General features: G+C 40.6%; 1 protein-coding gene across 4 annotated transcripts in view; it reads right to left on the bottom strand.

Moving 5' to 3' along the window:
• The window catches only part of MED14 (mediator complex subunit 14), a 73,578-nt gene that overhangs the window by 30,888 nt on the left and 27,425 nt on the right, over nucleotides 1-15,265 (bottom strand). For all 4 annotated transcript variants that reach the window (XR_014492556.1, XM_083362900.1, XM_083362902.1 and 1 more), the window contains exons 12-14: nucleotides 10,351-10,429; nucleotides 7,002-7,161; nucleotides 404-598 (exon numbers count right to left, since the gene is read on the bottom strand). Coding sequence is in view for 3 of the 4 variants with exons in the window: in XM_083362900.1 (XP_083219026.1) it covers nucleotides 404-598; nucleotides 7,002-7,161; nucleotides 10,351-10,429 (434 nt within the window). In the remaining variant the exon portion in view is untranslated. The remainder of the gene's footprint in view (nucleotides 1-403; nucleotides 599-7,001; nucleotides 7,162-10,350; nucleotides 10,430-15,265) is intronic.

Here is a 15,265-nt window from a genome sequence, read left to right as displayed (position 1 = left end):
TTGAGTATATTAAAAAAGAACATTACAAGTTAAGCTTGCAGCACTTAAGAGTGTCTGTTCTAATCAATTCTAACATTTTGTAGATGCAAATCGTGCTAGAAAATAACCTGAAAATTCACTTTTATAAAGAAAATATTAAATTCTGTTTAAAAGGTGCAAAATGGCAGACGCCAGAAATATAGCCAACTTTATTATCACATGAGATATCTAAGATGCTACTTTAAACACATTTCTATTTTGTCTCAGAACAAGGGTAATATAGTTTAGCAGATTTATTCTTTGTTATCATAAGCTACTCATTTATCTGATTAAGCGAAGTGTTGCAGTATTCAGCCTTTTATTTTCAGCTAAGAGAAATAAATTATCTCTTATCCACTGTAAAAGCTAGTGACCAAATCCATACCTTGCGTTTTGCGCCACTTTTTGCTTGTTTGCTACTTTTTGTGTCCAAAACCAATTCTTCAATATTTGGCTTAAATTGTTGGAGTAAAACTGCAGTGGCAGGGCTATCGTCTCCTTCAGCATAACTCACAGAAAGAAAGTAGTATTTGTATTCTAGTTGTGTGGGATTATTGGGAACATCAAACATTTCCACTACCTAGGATGTTGAAAAGTCACAACTAAGCTTGGAAATATACTCCAAATTAATATATTACAATTAATACAAATCCCAAAGAGATCCAGATTTTCTAAACCAACTTCAGAGAAATTTGGATTTAACTTAGAGCAAATCTTACTGAAATAAGTGAGATTTAAGCTAGGTAAACTAATCTGAGTTTCACTGATATCCATGCATCCAAATAAAACTAAATTTCAATTTCAATATTTGAATACTATTATCACAAACACAGCAAACTACACACTACATCAAATGATATGTTTACAATGTAGTCAGCAATTATTCTTTTAAATCATTTTTAAACAGCTGACGAAAAAGCCAGTCAATTATTGAAACATGAAACAGATTATATTAAAAATGCTTGGGGTTAAAAAGGTAAAGGTAAAAAAAGGGACGTGGTGGCTCAGTGGGTTAGGACGCTGAGCTTGTCGATCAGAAGGTCGGCAGTTTGGCGGGTCGAATCCCGAGTGCTGCATAACAGAGTGAGCGCCTGTTACTCGTCCCAGCTTCTGCCAACCTAGCAGTTCGAAAGCACGTAAAAATGCAAGTAGAAAAATAGGGACCACTAAGGTGGGAAGGTAACAGCGTTCCGTGCGCCTTTGGCGTCCAGTCATGCCGGCCACATGACAAACTACACACTACATCAGACATGTCAAACACAAGGCCCGCGGGCCACAAACGGCCCGCCACATGATTGAATCCGGCCCGCACAACTCTCCCAGAAATTACAAAGGTCCGGCCCCCACCACCTTGGCGCCGGCCCGGCTGAGCACTTGCTCAGTAGGAGGCAAGTGCACGTGGGCTGGTGGAACCCAGCACCATTTGCATCTCATTAGTCTCCTGCGGCTCCAAAAAAAAAAGTGGAGGAGGAGGAGGTAGGAGGGAGTGAGGTGGGACGCGGGGGGGGGAGGACGAACAACACCCAGCCGGTGAGGGGGAGAGATGCCCAGGCCAGCCCCAACCTCCGCAAGTGAAAGCAAGGGAGATTGCAATTGGCTCCTGCAATCTCCCTGCGGCCCGGCTTTCTCTTGCAGAAGGCAGGCTGAAGTGGAGCAAGGAATGCGAATCGGCCGATCTCGCGCTCCTAGGATCTCCTCTGCTCGGGTTCAGCTTCACTTGCTACAAGAGAAAGCAGGCTGAAACAAAGCAAGGGAGATTCCCTCGCTCCGTTTCAGCCTGCTTTGTCTTGTAGCAAAAGAAACTGAAACCGAGAAGAGGAGATCGCTGAAGCGCGAGATCGGGCGATTCGCATTCCTTGCTCCGTTTCAGTCTGCCTTCTGCAAGAGAAAGCCGGGCCGCAGGGCTGCCTCCGTAGGTACTGCTCTAACGCGGAGAGGGAAGGACAGAGAGGGAGGGAAGGAAGGAAGAAGGAAGGAAGGAAAGAAGGAAGGGACAATGGGAGAGGGAGGGAGGGAGGGAGAGAAAAATAGAGAGAGAGGGAGAGAGAGAGAAGGAGAAAGAAAGAGGGAGGGAAACAGAGGAAGAGGGAGAAATAGAGGGAAAGAGAAAAATAGAGAGGGAAAGAAAGAGGGAGAGAGAGAAGGAGAAAGGGAGGGAAATAGAGGGAGAGAGAAAGAGGGAGAGAAAGAAAGGGAGAGAGACAAGGAGAAAGAAAGAGGGAGGGAAACAGAGGAAGAGGGAGAAATAAAGGGAAAGAGAAAAATAGAGAGGGAGAGAAAGAGGGAGAGAGAGAAGCAGAAAGAAAGGGAGGGAAATAGAGGGAGAGAGGGAAAGAGGGAGAGGGAAAGAGGGAGAGAAAGAAAGGGAGAGAGAAAAGGAGAAAGAAAGGGAGGGAAATAGAGGAAGAGGGAGAAATAGAGGGAAAAAGAAAAATAGAGAGGGAAAGGGAGAGAGAGAAGCAGAAAGAAAGGGAGCGAAATAGAGGGAGAGAGAGAAAGAGGGAGAGAAAGAAAGGGAGAGAGAGACAAGGAGAAAGAAAGAGGGAGGGAAATAGAGGAAGAGGGAGAAATAGAGGGAAAGAGGGAGAGAGAGAGGGAGAGAGAGAAGGAGAAAGGGAGGGAAATAGAGGGAGAGAGAAAGAGGGAGAGAAAGAAAGAGAGAGAGACAAGGAGAAAGAAAGAGGGAGGGAAATAGAGGAAGAGGGAGAAATAGAGGGAAAGAGGGAGAGAGAGAAGGAGAAAGGGAGGGAAATAGAGGGAGAGAGAAAGAGGGAGAGAAAGAAAGGGAGAGAGAGACAAGGAGAAAGAAAGAGGGAGGGAAATAGAGGAAGAGGGAGAAATAGAGGGAAAGAGAAAAATAGAGGGAGAAGGAGAAAAAGGGAGGGAAACAGGGAGAGAGAGAAAGAGGGAGAAATAGAGGGAAAGAGAAAAATAGGGAAAGGAAAGGGAGAGAGAGAAAGAAGGAGAGGAGAAAGAAAGAGGGAGGGGGAGAGAGGGAGAGAAAGAGAAGGAGAGAGAGAAATTAAATTAGTAACATGATTGTTAGGTGAATCTGGTTTCCCCACTAACTTTGCTTCTCAGAAGGTTGCAAAAGGCGATCACATGACCCTGGAACAATATGACCATCATAAATATGAATCGATTGCCAAGCATCCGAATGTAAATCACATGACCCTGGGGATGCTGCAACGGTCATAAGTGTGAAAAATGGTCATAAATCACTTTTTCAGTGTCATAACTTTGAACGGTCACTAAGTGAATCATTGTAAGTCGAGGACTACCTGTACTTTATCTTTTTTTTTCCTTTTTTAGGGGGGGTTAAGTTTTTGACACGTTGCTGGGTGACACTGCCTTGTCCTAAAAGTGGTACAATGGATGAAAAGGTTGAAAAGCCCTGTTTTAGTATACTGGTACTATTTGGTTCAGAATAATTTTTTTCTTGTTTTCCTGCTCTAAAAACTGGGTGCGTCTTATGGTCAGGTGCGTCTTATGGTCCGAAAAATACGGTAGCTCGCACGCAAAACAAGCACGGCAGAGGAGCCCTTGTGTGAAAGAAGCCTGGCAGAGGAGCCGGAGCGGCTCCACTGCTGGGGGCACGTCTTGGCTGGGGCCTTCCAGGATCCAAGCCGGGCGCCTCTGCTCGCCACTCCGGCTCCTCTGCCGGGCTTGTTTCGCATGCGAGCTACTTTGCCGGGCGCTGCTGAGGGCGAGCAGAGGCGCCCAGCCCAGATCCTGCAAGGCCCGGCCAAGAGGCGCCCCCAGCAGTGGAGCCGCTCCAGCTCCTCTGCCGGGCTTCTTTCACGCATGGGCTCCTGTGCTGGGTGCTTGAAGTGCAAGGATTACATCCAGGCAAGAATGTTCAGCTCACAGAAAATGAGATTCTGGGCATATGCCTGAAGTCACGAGAGATCTTCCTGAGCCAGCCCATTTTGTTGGAACTAGAAGCCCCACTCAAGATTTGTGGTAAACAGCGGTATAACATAAAATTATGGAAGACCTTCACTGATTGCTTCAACTGCCTACCTATCACTGCCGAGGGCAGAATCCTTTAATTCCAGGCTGTGTTACGGGTAATTTTGCAGGTGCTGGGTTTCTGCTGCACAGGGTAAAGCTGTAAAATGGAAACTGAAGTGGGATCCCCTGCTGCCGGTGTGGTTTTGAAAAGCTAGCATGGGTACAGAAGTGTGATTATGTGTTGAATTGCTGTTCAAGTGTGTGTACTTCAGAGGCACTCCTAGCCTGGGGAAAGTAAGTCTCTGGTCCTTTTTAGGAAGGTTTCCTGAATTTGAAGCCCTCTACCACACCAAAAAGGACATAGAAATACAGGTAGTTCTCATTTACCGACCACAATTGGGACCAGCCACTTGGTTGTTAAGCAATGCAGTCACTCAGTGAAACTGCAACTGACTTAGGTTCTTACTTCAGCTGCCATTTGCCACACAAACCTGAAAAAGTTCTAAATGCAAGGATTGGCTGCAAAGTTACTTTGTCACCACTGTTGTAACTGTACTGTTGCTAAACGAGGACTACCTATCTTACGGCTATGCAATGCTCATCGGGGTGCCTGCAAATGAGCCAATATCCGGCCCCACCCCACTAGGCTTTTTCGGGGGGCTCGAGGATGAAGGGGGAAGTTGGCCCTCTGGGAACCAGGTTGAGTGGCACTCTGCCTGCTTCAAGTGCACCTACCTACAAGGGTAACCCTGGTGTGATTGCTTGATTTGCTGGTATAGTAGAGCTGAGCGCTAAAAACTGTTTTTGCCACCCTGCCTGCCCCTCAGGGGCACTGCTGCCAACTTTCTTTCATTGAGTAAGCTGCGCTGAGTGAGCAGCATTGAGCTGGCCACGCCCACCCGGCCACGCCCACCTGGCCACGCCCTCCCGGCCCCCCGAGGGCAACCGTAATGCTGATGTGGCCCTCAATGAAATTGAGTTTGACACCCCTGCACTACATCAAATGATATGTTTACAATGTAGTCAGCAATTATTCTTTTAAATCATTTTTAAACAGCTGACGAAAAAGCAAGTCAATTATTGAAACATGAAACAGATTGTATTAAAAATGCTTGGGGTTAAGATTGTGAATTCTTCAAAAATAGTCAACATGTATTCTATTCCAATGTTTCATATTAATGCACTTTTGAAACCAACTTTTGAGTATTCTAAAATATAAGGTTTACTGCTAATTTTTAAAAATTACACATTTAAAAATCTACTATCATACACATAAAAACCAATATCATAAAAATAATCTTAACCCTCAGTCAATTAAGATATCATTCAAGTATCCTATTTACTTGGCCAGTTGATATCCTTGAAGCAAGTTCAACCTCTGTAAATCCTGGTCCCTAATGATGCTATCAAAAGTAATCAAAAGTACGGTACTGTAAGAATCATGAAAATTCTTACTGAAGTAGCTTTTTTAGTAGTAGAGAGATGGCGTATTCCAGAACTGAATATATTTCCCTTTTTCAGTTTTGGCACAAGCATCTTTTAAAATGTCTATTTAATATTTAATTTGCATACACTTTCTCCTATAGTCAATATATATATATTTAGATTTTTAGGGAATCCTCCCCGTCATTCAACAAAAAACTGCTACAACTTTTTTTTTTATTGTAGAAATCAGGACACATATAATGAAAAGCTGCAAACATGTTTATATTAAAGCAGTAAGCATGATGGAACCCGAATTTAACTAAGCAACAGTTAAAAAATTTGGGATATAAATATCCTTCAAAATCTAATTTCCACTAAGGACTTATTATATTGAGATTCAACATTATATAACCTTTGTTATATATCTAAGACAGCTTAGTATCTTAGGTGTAGAAAAGGATTATAATATTCTGTCTCTCATTTATTTACAGAAAGCAATTATTGGCTATTAAGGTTTTGTCTAAAATAACACTGCATAAACAGAGAGCATAGGATGTAAGCTGGATTCTGTCAGATATACCCTCAAAACATCTCATGGCTTTATTACAGAATGACTGTTTAACTCTTTAATGACTGTCACAAAGGGTTACACACTGCTACCTTTCTTTTGCTTTATATTTACGAGTTACATTGATGCTTCTCAAACATTACCTTTCATTACGCACAACTGCTTAGCAGAAAATCCTTTTTATCCAATGTAGGTAAAATATTTAAGTCAATTTAAAGGATCCTGTTGTGATTGGATAATGGGTTTGTATGTCATTACTCAAAGAAAAATCATTTTTATCCAATTTTGAGTAATTTACCCAGGTTTGGGAAGCACTGGGTTACATATATTTTCTTTTCCTCTTTTACCATCTCCATTTGTGGAATCTCTCTTTTCTCTTAACCTAAGTTCTCTTTGTTTCCTAGTTGTCTTCCTTCCAAGTAAGTGGCCAGTTAACTTTTTGTCTGCATTTTAATGGACCATCAAGATACTATTTCATCGTATTAAGCATGAGGACAGACATTACCTACGGCAACACCTGCGGCCGGCATCAACTTCCCTCCGTCCAGTGTGCTCCCACAGAGAGGGCCTCCTCAGGGTGCCGCCAATCAAAGAATGCCGATTGGTGACCCCCAGGGGGAGAGCATTCTCTGTGGGTGCGCCAGACCTTTGGAACCGCTTACCGGTTGAGCTCCGGATGGCCCCCGACCTTCGCTCCTTCTGGCACGATCTCAAAACATTCTTTTTCAAACAAGCTGGCCTGGTCTGATGGGATGGGGTTGGGTTTTTAAAATTAGTTTTAACTTTAATATGTATTGATTTTATGGGCATGATGTTTAATGGTTTTTTAATTTTTGTATTCGATTTTTATTGTGTATTGCCCTGTTCACCGCCCTGAGACCTTCGGGAGAAGGGCGGTATAGAAATCAAATTATTAAATTAAATTAAAATTAAATTACACTGATCCCATCTTAACACATTCTTCTTCATATTACAAAAACTTAAAAAAAATTAATTCAGAGGACCACATTCTTATGATGAAATCCCATTTACTTACAATGTAATACTGCGGAAGTCGGGTAAGCTTGATGAAGAGTTTGTGATTGGAAAGACTTCCCACAGGATGAGTAGCATGATTAACTAGCTGCAATGTTTCACTGCTTACTGTAGGCAAATGTTTTATTGATTGTTTGCAACGCTGCTGCCCAAGCCAAAACCTGAAGTGAACACAAGCAAACAGGACATGCACGAATAGTGGTATTCATTAGAACAAGGCTCACTTACTCTGTAGTCTTGGCTTTAACTATGCAGATAAGAACTTCCAGCTAAAAAGCAACATTTTCAAAAACCATTTGAATTAGTATTAGTTCGTTTGTTAATGAAGTCTGGCTGCAACTTCTGAGGCGTGGTGAGCTAAACAATCTCCAGGACAGTGGAGATGGCAACTTGGGCGAAGACTGAAGAAGTAGATCAGTTCTTTGGAACCTCTCTGGACAAAGAGAAGAAAGGAGATCACTCACATGTGCTCCAGGTGGGAGCTCCTTGTGAGGATATTGCAGGACAATAGTCTTCTACAGGTCTGAACACGGGGAGATGAGAATCAATCATCAAGCTCACAACTGTTGTTGTTGTTAGCCGCGAAGTCGTGCCCGACCCATAGCGACCCCATGGACAATGTTCCTCTAGGCCAGGGGTCAGCAACCTGAAACAGTGAAAGAGCCACTCGGAACCGGTTCCCTCACAAAAGGAAAAACTGGGAGCCGCAAAAATGTGTGCGCATGTGCGTACATGCGCGCATGCGCAGAACAGGGTTTGACTGAAGAGTGGAGCCAAGGCGAGATATGGACCTACCCTGCATATTTGAATTGATTGGTTGAACTTTTTTAGTCCCACCCGTTTTTTGGGGGTTTTTTTTGGACTGCACATGGCAGAGGACTGGGAGCCGCAGGAGACGGCTGAAAGAACCGCATGCGGCTCCGGAGCCGCAGGTTGCAGACCTGTGCTCTAGGCCTTCCTGTCCTCTACCATCTTCTGGAGTCCATTTAGGCTCACGCCTACTGCTTCAGTGACTCCATCCAGCCACTTCATTCTCTGTTGTGAAAAGGCAAAGCCATTTCAAGAATACTGAGTTCTCTAACCTTGCTTTCTGATCACCTTCAGAAATTACTTATCTAAGTATATTAAAGCTACTAGAGCCTTTGAAACAGAAATTCTGAAAAGCCACCTGATGTGTCTATCTTTATTTCTAAACAAAAGAAAAATTAACTATAAGTTTAGGAACTTAAAAGAATTTGAAATAAATGGCAGAAAGCTAAATAAGATTTTGAATTAAGAAAGTTATATATATATAAAAAAGCTAAGGGACAGACAAATTTGGAATACTGAAAAAAATCTTTTTGGATTTTGGAACTAACTCTATAAAATATAGTAGGAAGCAAAATTATTTTGTTTAGGTAGGTCATAACAAAGATTAGAGACTTTGTCATTTCAATTGGATAATAGAGGGAACAAAACAAAGCAAAAAGAAAAAAGTGTAAGCATGCTTTTGATCAGTATTGGGATTTAAAAAATGATACAAAATGCTGTAATATTTGAAATACTAAAGATCTTTAAAAAATGAGGCCAGAAATTAGCAGCCACAATATCAACAATATCAGTAATAATGATTGCTTGTATGGACAGACTCTGTCCAAAGATGTTAATGAAGGGATAACAGATGTGAAACTGTAGAATCAGAAATAATGGTTTTTTAAAAGTGTGGATTGATCATGGCATCCGGCCCTCTCAATTCCTGGCAAACAGATGTGGAAGAAATGGAGGTAGTGACAGATTTTATTTTCCTGGGCTCCAAGATCACCGCAGATGCGGACTGTAGCCAAGAAATTAAAAGACGCTTGCTCCTGGGGAGGAAAGCCATGGCAAATGTAGACAGCACACTAAAAAGCAGAGACATCACCCTGCCAACAAAAGTGCGTATAGTCAAGGCTATGGTCTTCCCAGTTGCAAGGTATGGCAGTGAAAGTTGGACCATAAGAAAGGCTGAGCGCCAAAGAATTGAAGCCTTTGAACTATGGTGCTGGAGAAGACTCCTGCGAGTTCCTTGGACTGCAAGGCGATCAAACCGGTCAGTCCTAGAGGAGATCAACCCTGACTGCTCTTTAGAAGGCCAGATCCTGAAGTTGAAACTCAAATACTTTGGCCACCTAATGAGAAGGAAGGACTCACCGGAGAAGAGCCTAATGCTGGGAAAGGTTGAGGGCAAGAGAAGAATGGGATGACAGAGAATGAGGTGGCTGGATGGAGTCACTGAAGCAGTAGGCGTGAGCTTAAATGGACTCCAGAAGATGGTAGAGGACAGGAAGGCCTGGAGGAACGTTGTCCATGGGGTCGCGATGGGTCAGACACGACTTTGCAACTAACAACAACAACAAAAAAAGCATGGATTACAAGATAAAGAAGGCATTTAAAGTGCAATTACAAGTGGAAGGTTAAGAGAATGGTATGGATAAGGATTTCTTAATGGATATACAAAAAGAAGCTGGCTGAGGTTTTAAAAAATAAAGACAAAATACAAATGATACCAAGAGAATGACCTGGATAATGTCTTTTTACTGGATTTACAAAAGAGACTTGAAGAAACTCTTGCAATGGATCAAATTCTACAATAATATTTGAATGAATTAAAGATTAAGATTTTCAGAAGTAACAGGAAAGAATATAAAGTTGGTTTATTTGATCAAGGTTAAAACAAACATGTTTTTGTAAAGTTCTGGCAATCCTTTATGGACTTTTTGCTGACACCAGGATTGAAAAGTCTCATCAATTTGCTTACAGATAAGTGGGTTATGAGAATAAGAGATAAATATCAGACAAATATACAGACAAATCTGTAACCTTCTACGGGGTGAAAAGCTACCAAACATGTTTACAGCTGTAATGAACATTAGAACTCGCTTCTCTACTGAGATCAGTTTATTTATTCTCAGCTTTTGTTTCTTAACCAGTTTTGATCCATAAGCAGAATTATTACTACACTAGTAATTACTAGACTAAGAGCTTGAAACAGGCAAATGAATGTGCATTGTTAAATACTCCACTCAAGAGCTCAGATACACATGACCATATTTTAAGTGATCCCAATACTGTTCAGAAATCAAGAAGGCTTTAACCACAATTCATGTTGACCAATCAAGATTATATTAAACAAAAGAAAAATGACTTTTCTAGATCTTTGCTATAAAATAATGTTAGAAGCTACAGATCTATTCCTTTCAAATAAACAACAGAGGTCTCTATTGCAGTTAGTAAAAGGCAGCCAAAGTAGAGATCATAGAAAAATATTCTAAAGTGAAATTGTTTTTACAGTGACAAAGAAGTGTATTTTCTGGTATTGCTTTTTTACTAACTTTAGCTGCTGAAGCCAAGGAATGATACGCTTCATATCATCATTGATGGACTTCTCTACATCATCCAGGGTCTGCTGATCTACAAATAAAAAGCATTAGTTATTACCTACAATATAATTATTTACATTTATTTGAATAAAATACAGAATTTAAGTCAAAATACCTTTGTGTTCTGTTATTTTAAACAACCCTTAAATCAATCTCCATACAGAGTAATGCATATATTATAAAAAGCAAATAGTTTTAATCAAACAACAACAACAGTAGTAGTAGTATAACAACTATTCAAAGTAATTCAATTTATTCCATTCATTCATTACCGTATATTTGTGGCAATAATAGGAAATGTCACATAGAAGTGTCTTTCTTTGGTAAATTAATAGTGATTTTCCCCCACTGGACTGTACATGAAGAAAGTTGTCTTATGAATATTTAATGAGTGCAGTGTAATGCAAGAATTGGGTATGTGTAGTTTAACGAAGAGAAGGGTGAGGGGTGACATGATAGCAGTGTTCCAATATCTCAGGGGCTGCCACAAAGAAGAGGGAGTCAAGCTATTCCCCAAAGCACCTGAAAGCAGGACAAGAAGCAACGGATGGAAACTAGTCAAGGAGAGAAGCAACCTAGAACTAAGGAGAAACTTCCTGACAGTTAGAACAATTAATTAGTGGAACAACCTGCCTCCAGAAGTGGTGAATGCTCCAACACTGGAAGTTTTTAAGAAGAGACTGGACAGCCATTTGCCTGAAATGGTATAGGGTTTCCTGCCTTAGCAGGGGGTTGGACTAGATGACCTCCAAGGTCCCTTCCAATTTATTATTATTATTATTATTATTATTATTATTATTATTATTATTATTATTATTTAATTAATTAATTATAACACTCCTTCAAATGTATTTAGGATGTTAAAATACAGAATTTTACACTGGGCACAGGAGTTTGCCACAGAAATCAGTGAAGGCTATTCCTCTGTAAACTCTACTGGCATTCTGTAACAGCCTTAGGATTGCATGAACCTCCTTAATGCCACCCCATCCCACTAAAGGATAGCTGTATGGGAATAAAAATATTAATTGTCCTCCATTTTAATTAGGATCCAATTAAAACAAAATATGATTCAGTTTCATTTGTGTTATATTCAGATTCCTGGAATACCACAAAATATAACGCAAAGATTTTATGTGGTTCTTAACCAAAAGTTTTGCATTCATCTGTTTTATAGGAAGTAAACTGATATTCAATTTTTAGCCACCCATTTCAGTCTATGATTCTGGGTGGTTTACAATTCAAAAACTATATTACAATTACAGCTAAGGAAAAATTTCCTGACAGAATAATTAATCAGTGGAACAACCTGCTTCCAGAAGTTGTGAATGCCCCAACACTGGAAGTTTTTAAGAAGAGACGGGACACCCATTTGTCTGAAATGGTATGTTTTCCTGCCTGAGCAGGGTTGTACTAGATGACCTCCAAGGTCCCTTCCAACATTACTACTACTATTACTATTATTACTATTATATTACTACTACTACTTCTACACTAAAAAAGTGATGGTGAACTTTTTATAGACCGAGTGCCCAAAAACCACCCCGACCCCCAGCCCGCCTGCTCTGCCCCCGCCCACCCGCAGGGCCACCCACCGCCTCCATAGCCCGCCACAGATCTCCCAGGTGGCCCTGCGCCATAGCGGCCATGCCTTCTGCCTGCACCCTGCAGCATCATCTGCGCGCACGAAGGGTGGAGTCTTCTCCCTGCTGCCTGGCTGTTATGTCCTTGGCTGCGCTGCTCTGTGTGGGCCATGCCCAGGGGCGACTCTCCTCCGGAGGGGGGCTGCTGGTGAGGAGGCTGCGAGGGGAGGCGGGGCTGGGGCAATGGGGCACGTGCTCACAGAGAGGTTGGCCACCACTGCACTAAACATTTTAAAACAAATAAATATGATTAAAAACATCCAAAATAAATACACATAGCAGCTGAGATATTTGGCTGGTTAGCAATATAGCCAGGAAACAGGGCCTTTGACACAATTCAGCACCCCAGGCTTGGGAATACAGCCATGTTTTTATTTATTTATTTATTTATTTAATTTTATTGCATTTATATACCGCCCTATTCCCTGAGGACTCAGGGCGGTTTACAGGGAGTTAAAAATCAACCATACAAAAGTTAAAACCCAATTTAAAAAATATTAAATCAACCCTGTACTCTTAAAAAACCCCAATTAAAATGAATGTCTCCTCAGCCTGGGCCCAAGAGCTCAAAGAGCCAGGTCTTCAGGCCCTGGCGGAATGATCGGAGGTCGGGAGCAGTCCTCAGCTCCACCGGCAGCTGGTTCCAGAGGGCAGGCGCCCCCACTGAGAAGGCCCTATCCCTGGGTGTCACCCGCCGGCAATCTCTTACCGGCGGGACCCTGAGCAGACCCTCTCTGTGGGAGCACACTGGGCGAAGGGCGTTTGATGCCGGCAGCAGGTGTTCCCTCAAATAGGGCCTTTTAGGGCCTTACAAAAGGCTAACAGGTTTGGGATCATTCTGATCTCAAAAGGGAGGATGTTTACAACAGGGGCCACTGTAGAAAAAGCCCGTCTTCTAGTCTCAGCCAAGCAAAATCTTTCGCTAATGGGATCAGTAGCATCCATATTCTGATAGATGAAGATGGACAGGAAGAGACTCTTGGAAAAAGGTAACCCCCTCAGGTAACCTACTCCCAAGCCATGTATTGTCAAAAGGTTAGAATTAGATATCATTATGTTTCAAATAGACCCATGGAAAATCAATTAGATCTACTTTAATTCTCATTAATGTCAGAAAAAGTAATCAGCATGGCTAATTCTGGACCTAATCCAATTCCAATGGGCACTGTTCAATGTCCAGTATAATTGAACTTTCACTTTTTTTAATACAAATTTTATTGATTTTCTGATATTACATTCACATATTTGAAAAGCAACGTGGTGGCTGGGTAGTAGTAATTCAATTACATACAGATATCATTAGTACAGATTTCAAATTGTTACCATAAATATTTCCTCTTTTTTCCCTTCATATATACTGTCTATTTGTAAATTAAGACAAGTTTTATCCTATCCATCACATAGAAAATTACTTTTTTACATATATCCATAGTTTTTAGTTTACACATATTCTAATTGTTTTAACATACAATCTTTTAGACAATCAATGACCTAATAGATTTTTCAATTTTAATTTCCACTAACATTAAGATTTAACGTTTGATATTTATCATTCCCAAGATTTTTAGTATACTCCCAATTCATCTATCACCATTCCTCACAAAATCTAATATTCAAAATACACATCCTGTATACTTCTCACCCTCTATGTCAACAAGGATACAATATGATACCCTTCCTTTTTGCTAATTTTCAGTTGTTGTTTTTAAGTAGTAATCAAAATTTAATTTCAATATTTAATGCTTCCTCTCTTCCTCTTTATATCTGCCATCCCTTGCTTAAACTGATAATTTTCGTTTTTAAGATTCCATATAGACCTATTTATTACTTTCAACAATAAGTTTTTAGCTTATCTACATTATTCACCTTTACAAGACCTTTATGCACAAATCAATATTCAAATTAGCTATTAGTATTTATACTGCTAAATTTTAAGGACCAAAATTTTTTCTTTATCTCAGTTCATAACAATGCCTTGTGTTCAACATACACATCTTATCTAAGTACATTCTGTTTCAGATTTCAATAAGATGGTTGAAACTCCATTCTTCTTGAGTCTTATTCTAGCTTTTTTCCTTTGCCAAATCATCTTCCATGTCCTTGTTTTTGGGTCATCGAACCAATCTCCTTGTAGTATCATGTATATTAATTGATATTGGCAAAACCATCTGATCGCCATTTTTTGAGAGGACTTGTAGGTCTAGTAGGTTGTCTCTTTATTCTTCCATATCGACGTGGTTGTTCTGAATTGTTTGTCTTCTCATTCAACTGTTCTTTTTCTAGATCCTCTAGTTCCTTCTGAGTTGTATAAGAAACTTTTTCCTTTTTCCAGGTTGTCAATGTCTTTTCTGGATTTTCAAATATTGGTATTTGTTTAATAGTAGATTCTTCTGTCACGGTACTTGAATGTTTCATTTCTTCTATTGTATTTTGTATAGATGGTTCTTTAATTGTGGTCAAAGTTTGGGCTTTCATATCTGGGCTGTCTTCTTGTTCCTTCACGTAGCCTTTTAATATTTCATTGTTTGGGTAAGAATTTGGATTAGTGTTTTTAACATAGCAAGAGTTTGTTGATCATCATCTATAAATAAATTTTGTTCCTGGTCTTCTTCCATGTTGGTATTTTAAACTAAAGGCTTTACACTTAGAAAATCCAAAAGAAAGAATTTTTTTTTTCTAGATAGGGAACACAAAGCCTTTCACAGCTGTTGTTTCAAAGTTCTCAAGGTTATGTATCTTATCTATTTCCCTGGGCAGTCAGCCAGGCCCCTTTTAAAGTTTCCCTTTGAGTCCTAAAGTTGTCTTAATCTTTTCAGTTTTTCTCTTTTTTTCATAAGAAATAATCCAAATTTCCAACAGACGTAGACAATGAACAATAGGAAATTAAAATTCTTTCAATCCACGTTTGAGAAATAAAGTTCCAATTGGGATTCAGTTACTTTTTCAACGTTTAAAATGTCCCTGGGTATTTAGTCGCCGCTCTTTCTGGAGGGAGGGCTGAAATCCCCCTTCCCTCACTGCAGGGGGGAAAATGCTTAGCAGCTTAAGGGGTACAGAAAGTAATTAGGGTGTAAAAGAGATAGATCTCACCCAGTCTCTTCAGTGCTGCTTTAAGAGTTGCCTGGTGGAAAATATGACTTCGGCTGTTCACAGCCTACGGACGAGCCATAATGGCCGGTCCTTTCGTCTGCTGGTTTGGAGGGATCACCAGGTTCAATGGGAGA

This window comes from Vipera ursinii (genome assembly GCF_947247035.1).
Source record: "Vipera ursinii genome assembly, chromosome: 4".
NCBI classification, from domain to species: Eukaryota; Metazoa; Chordata; class Lepidosauria; order Squamata; family Viperidae; genus Vipera; species Vipera ursinii.
This window is presented reverse-complemented; position numbering and strand designations above follow the sequence as displayed.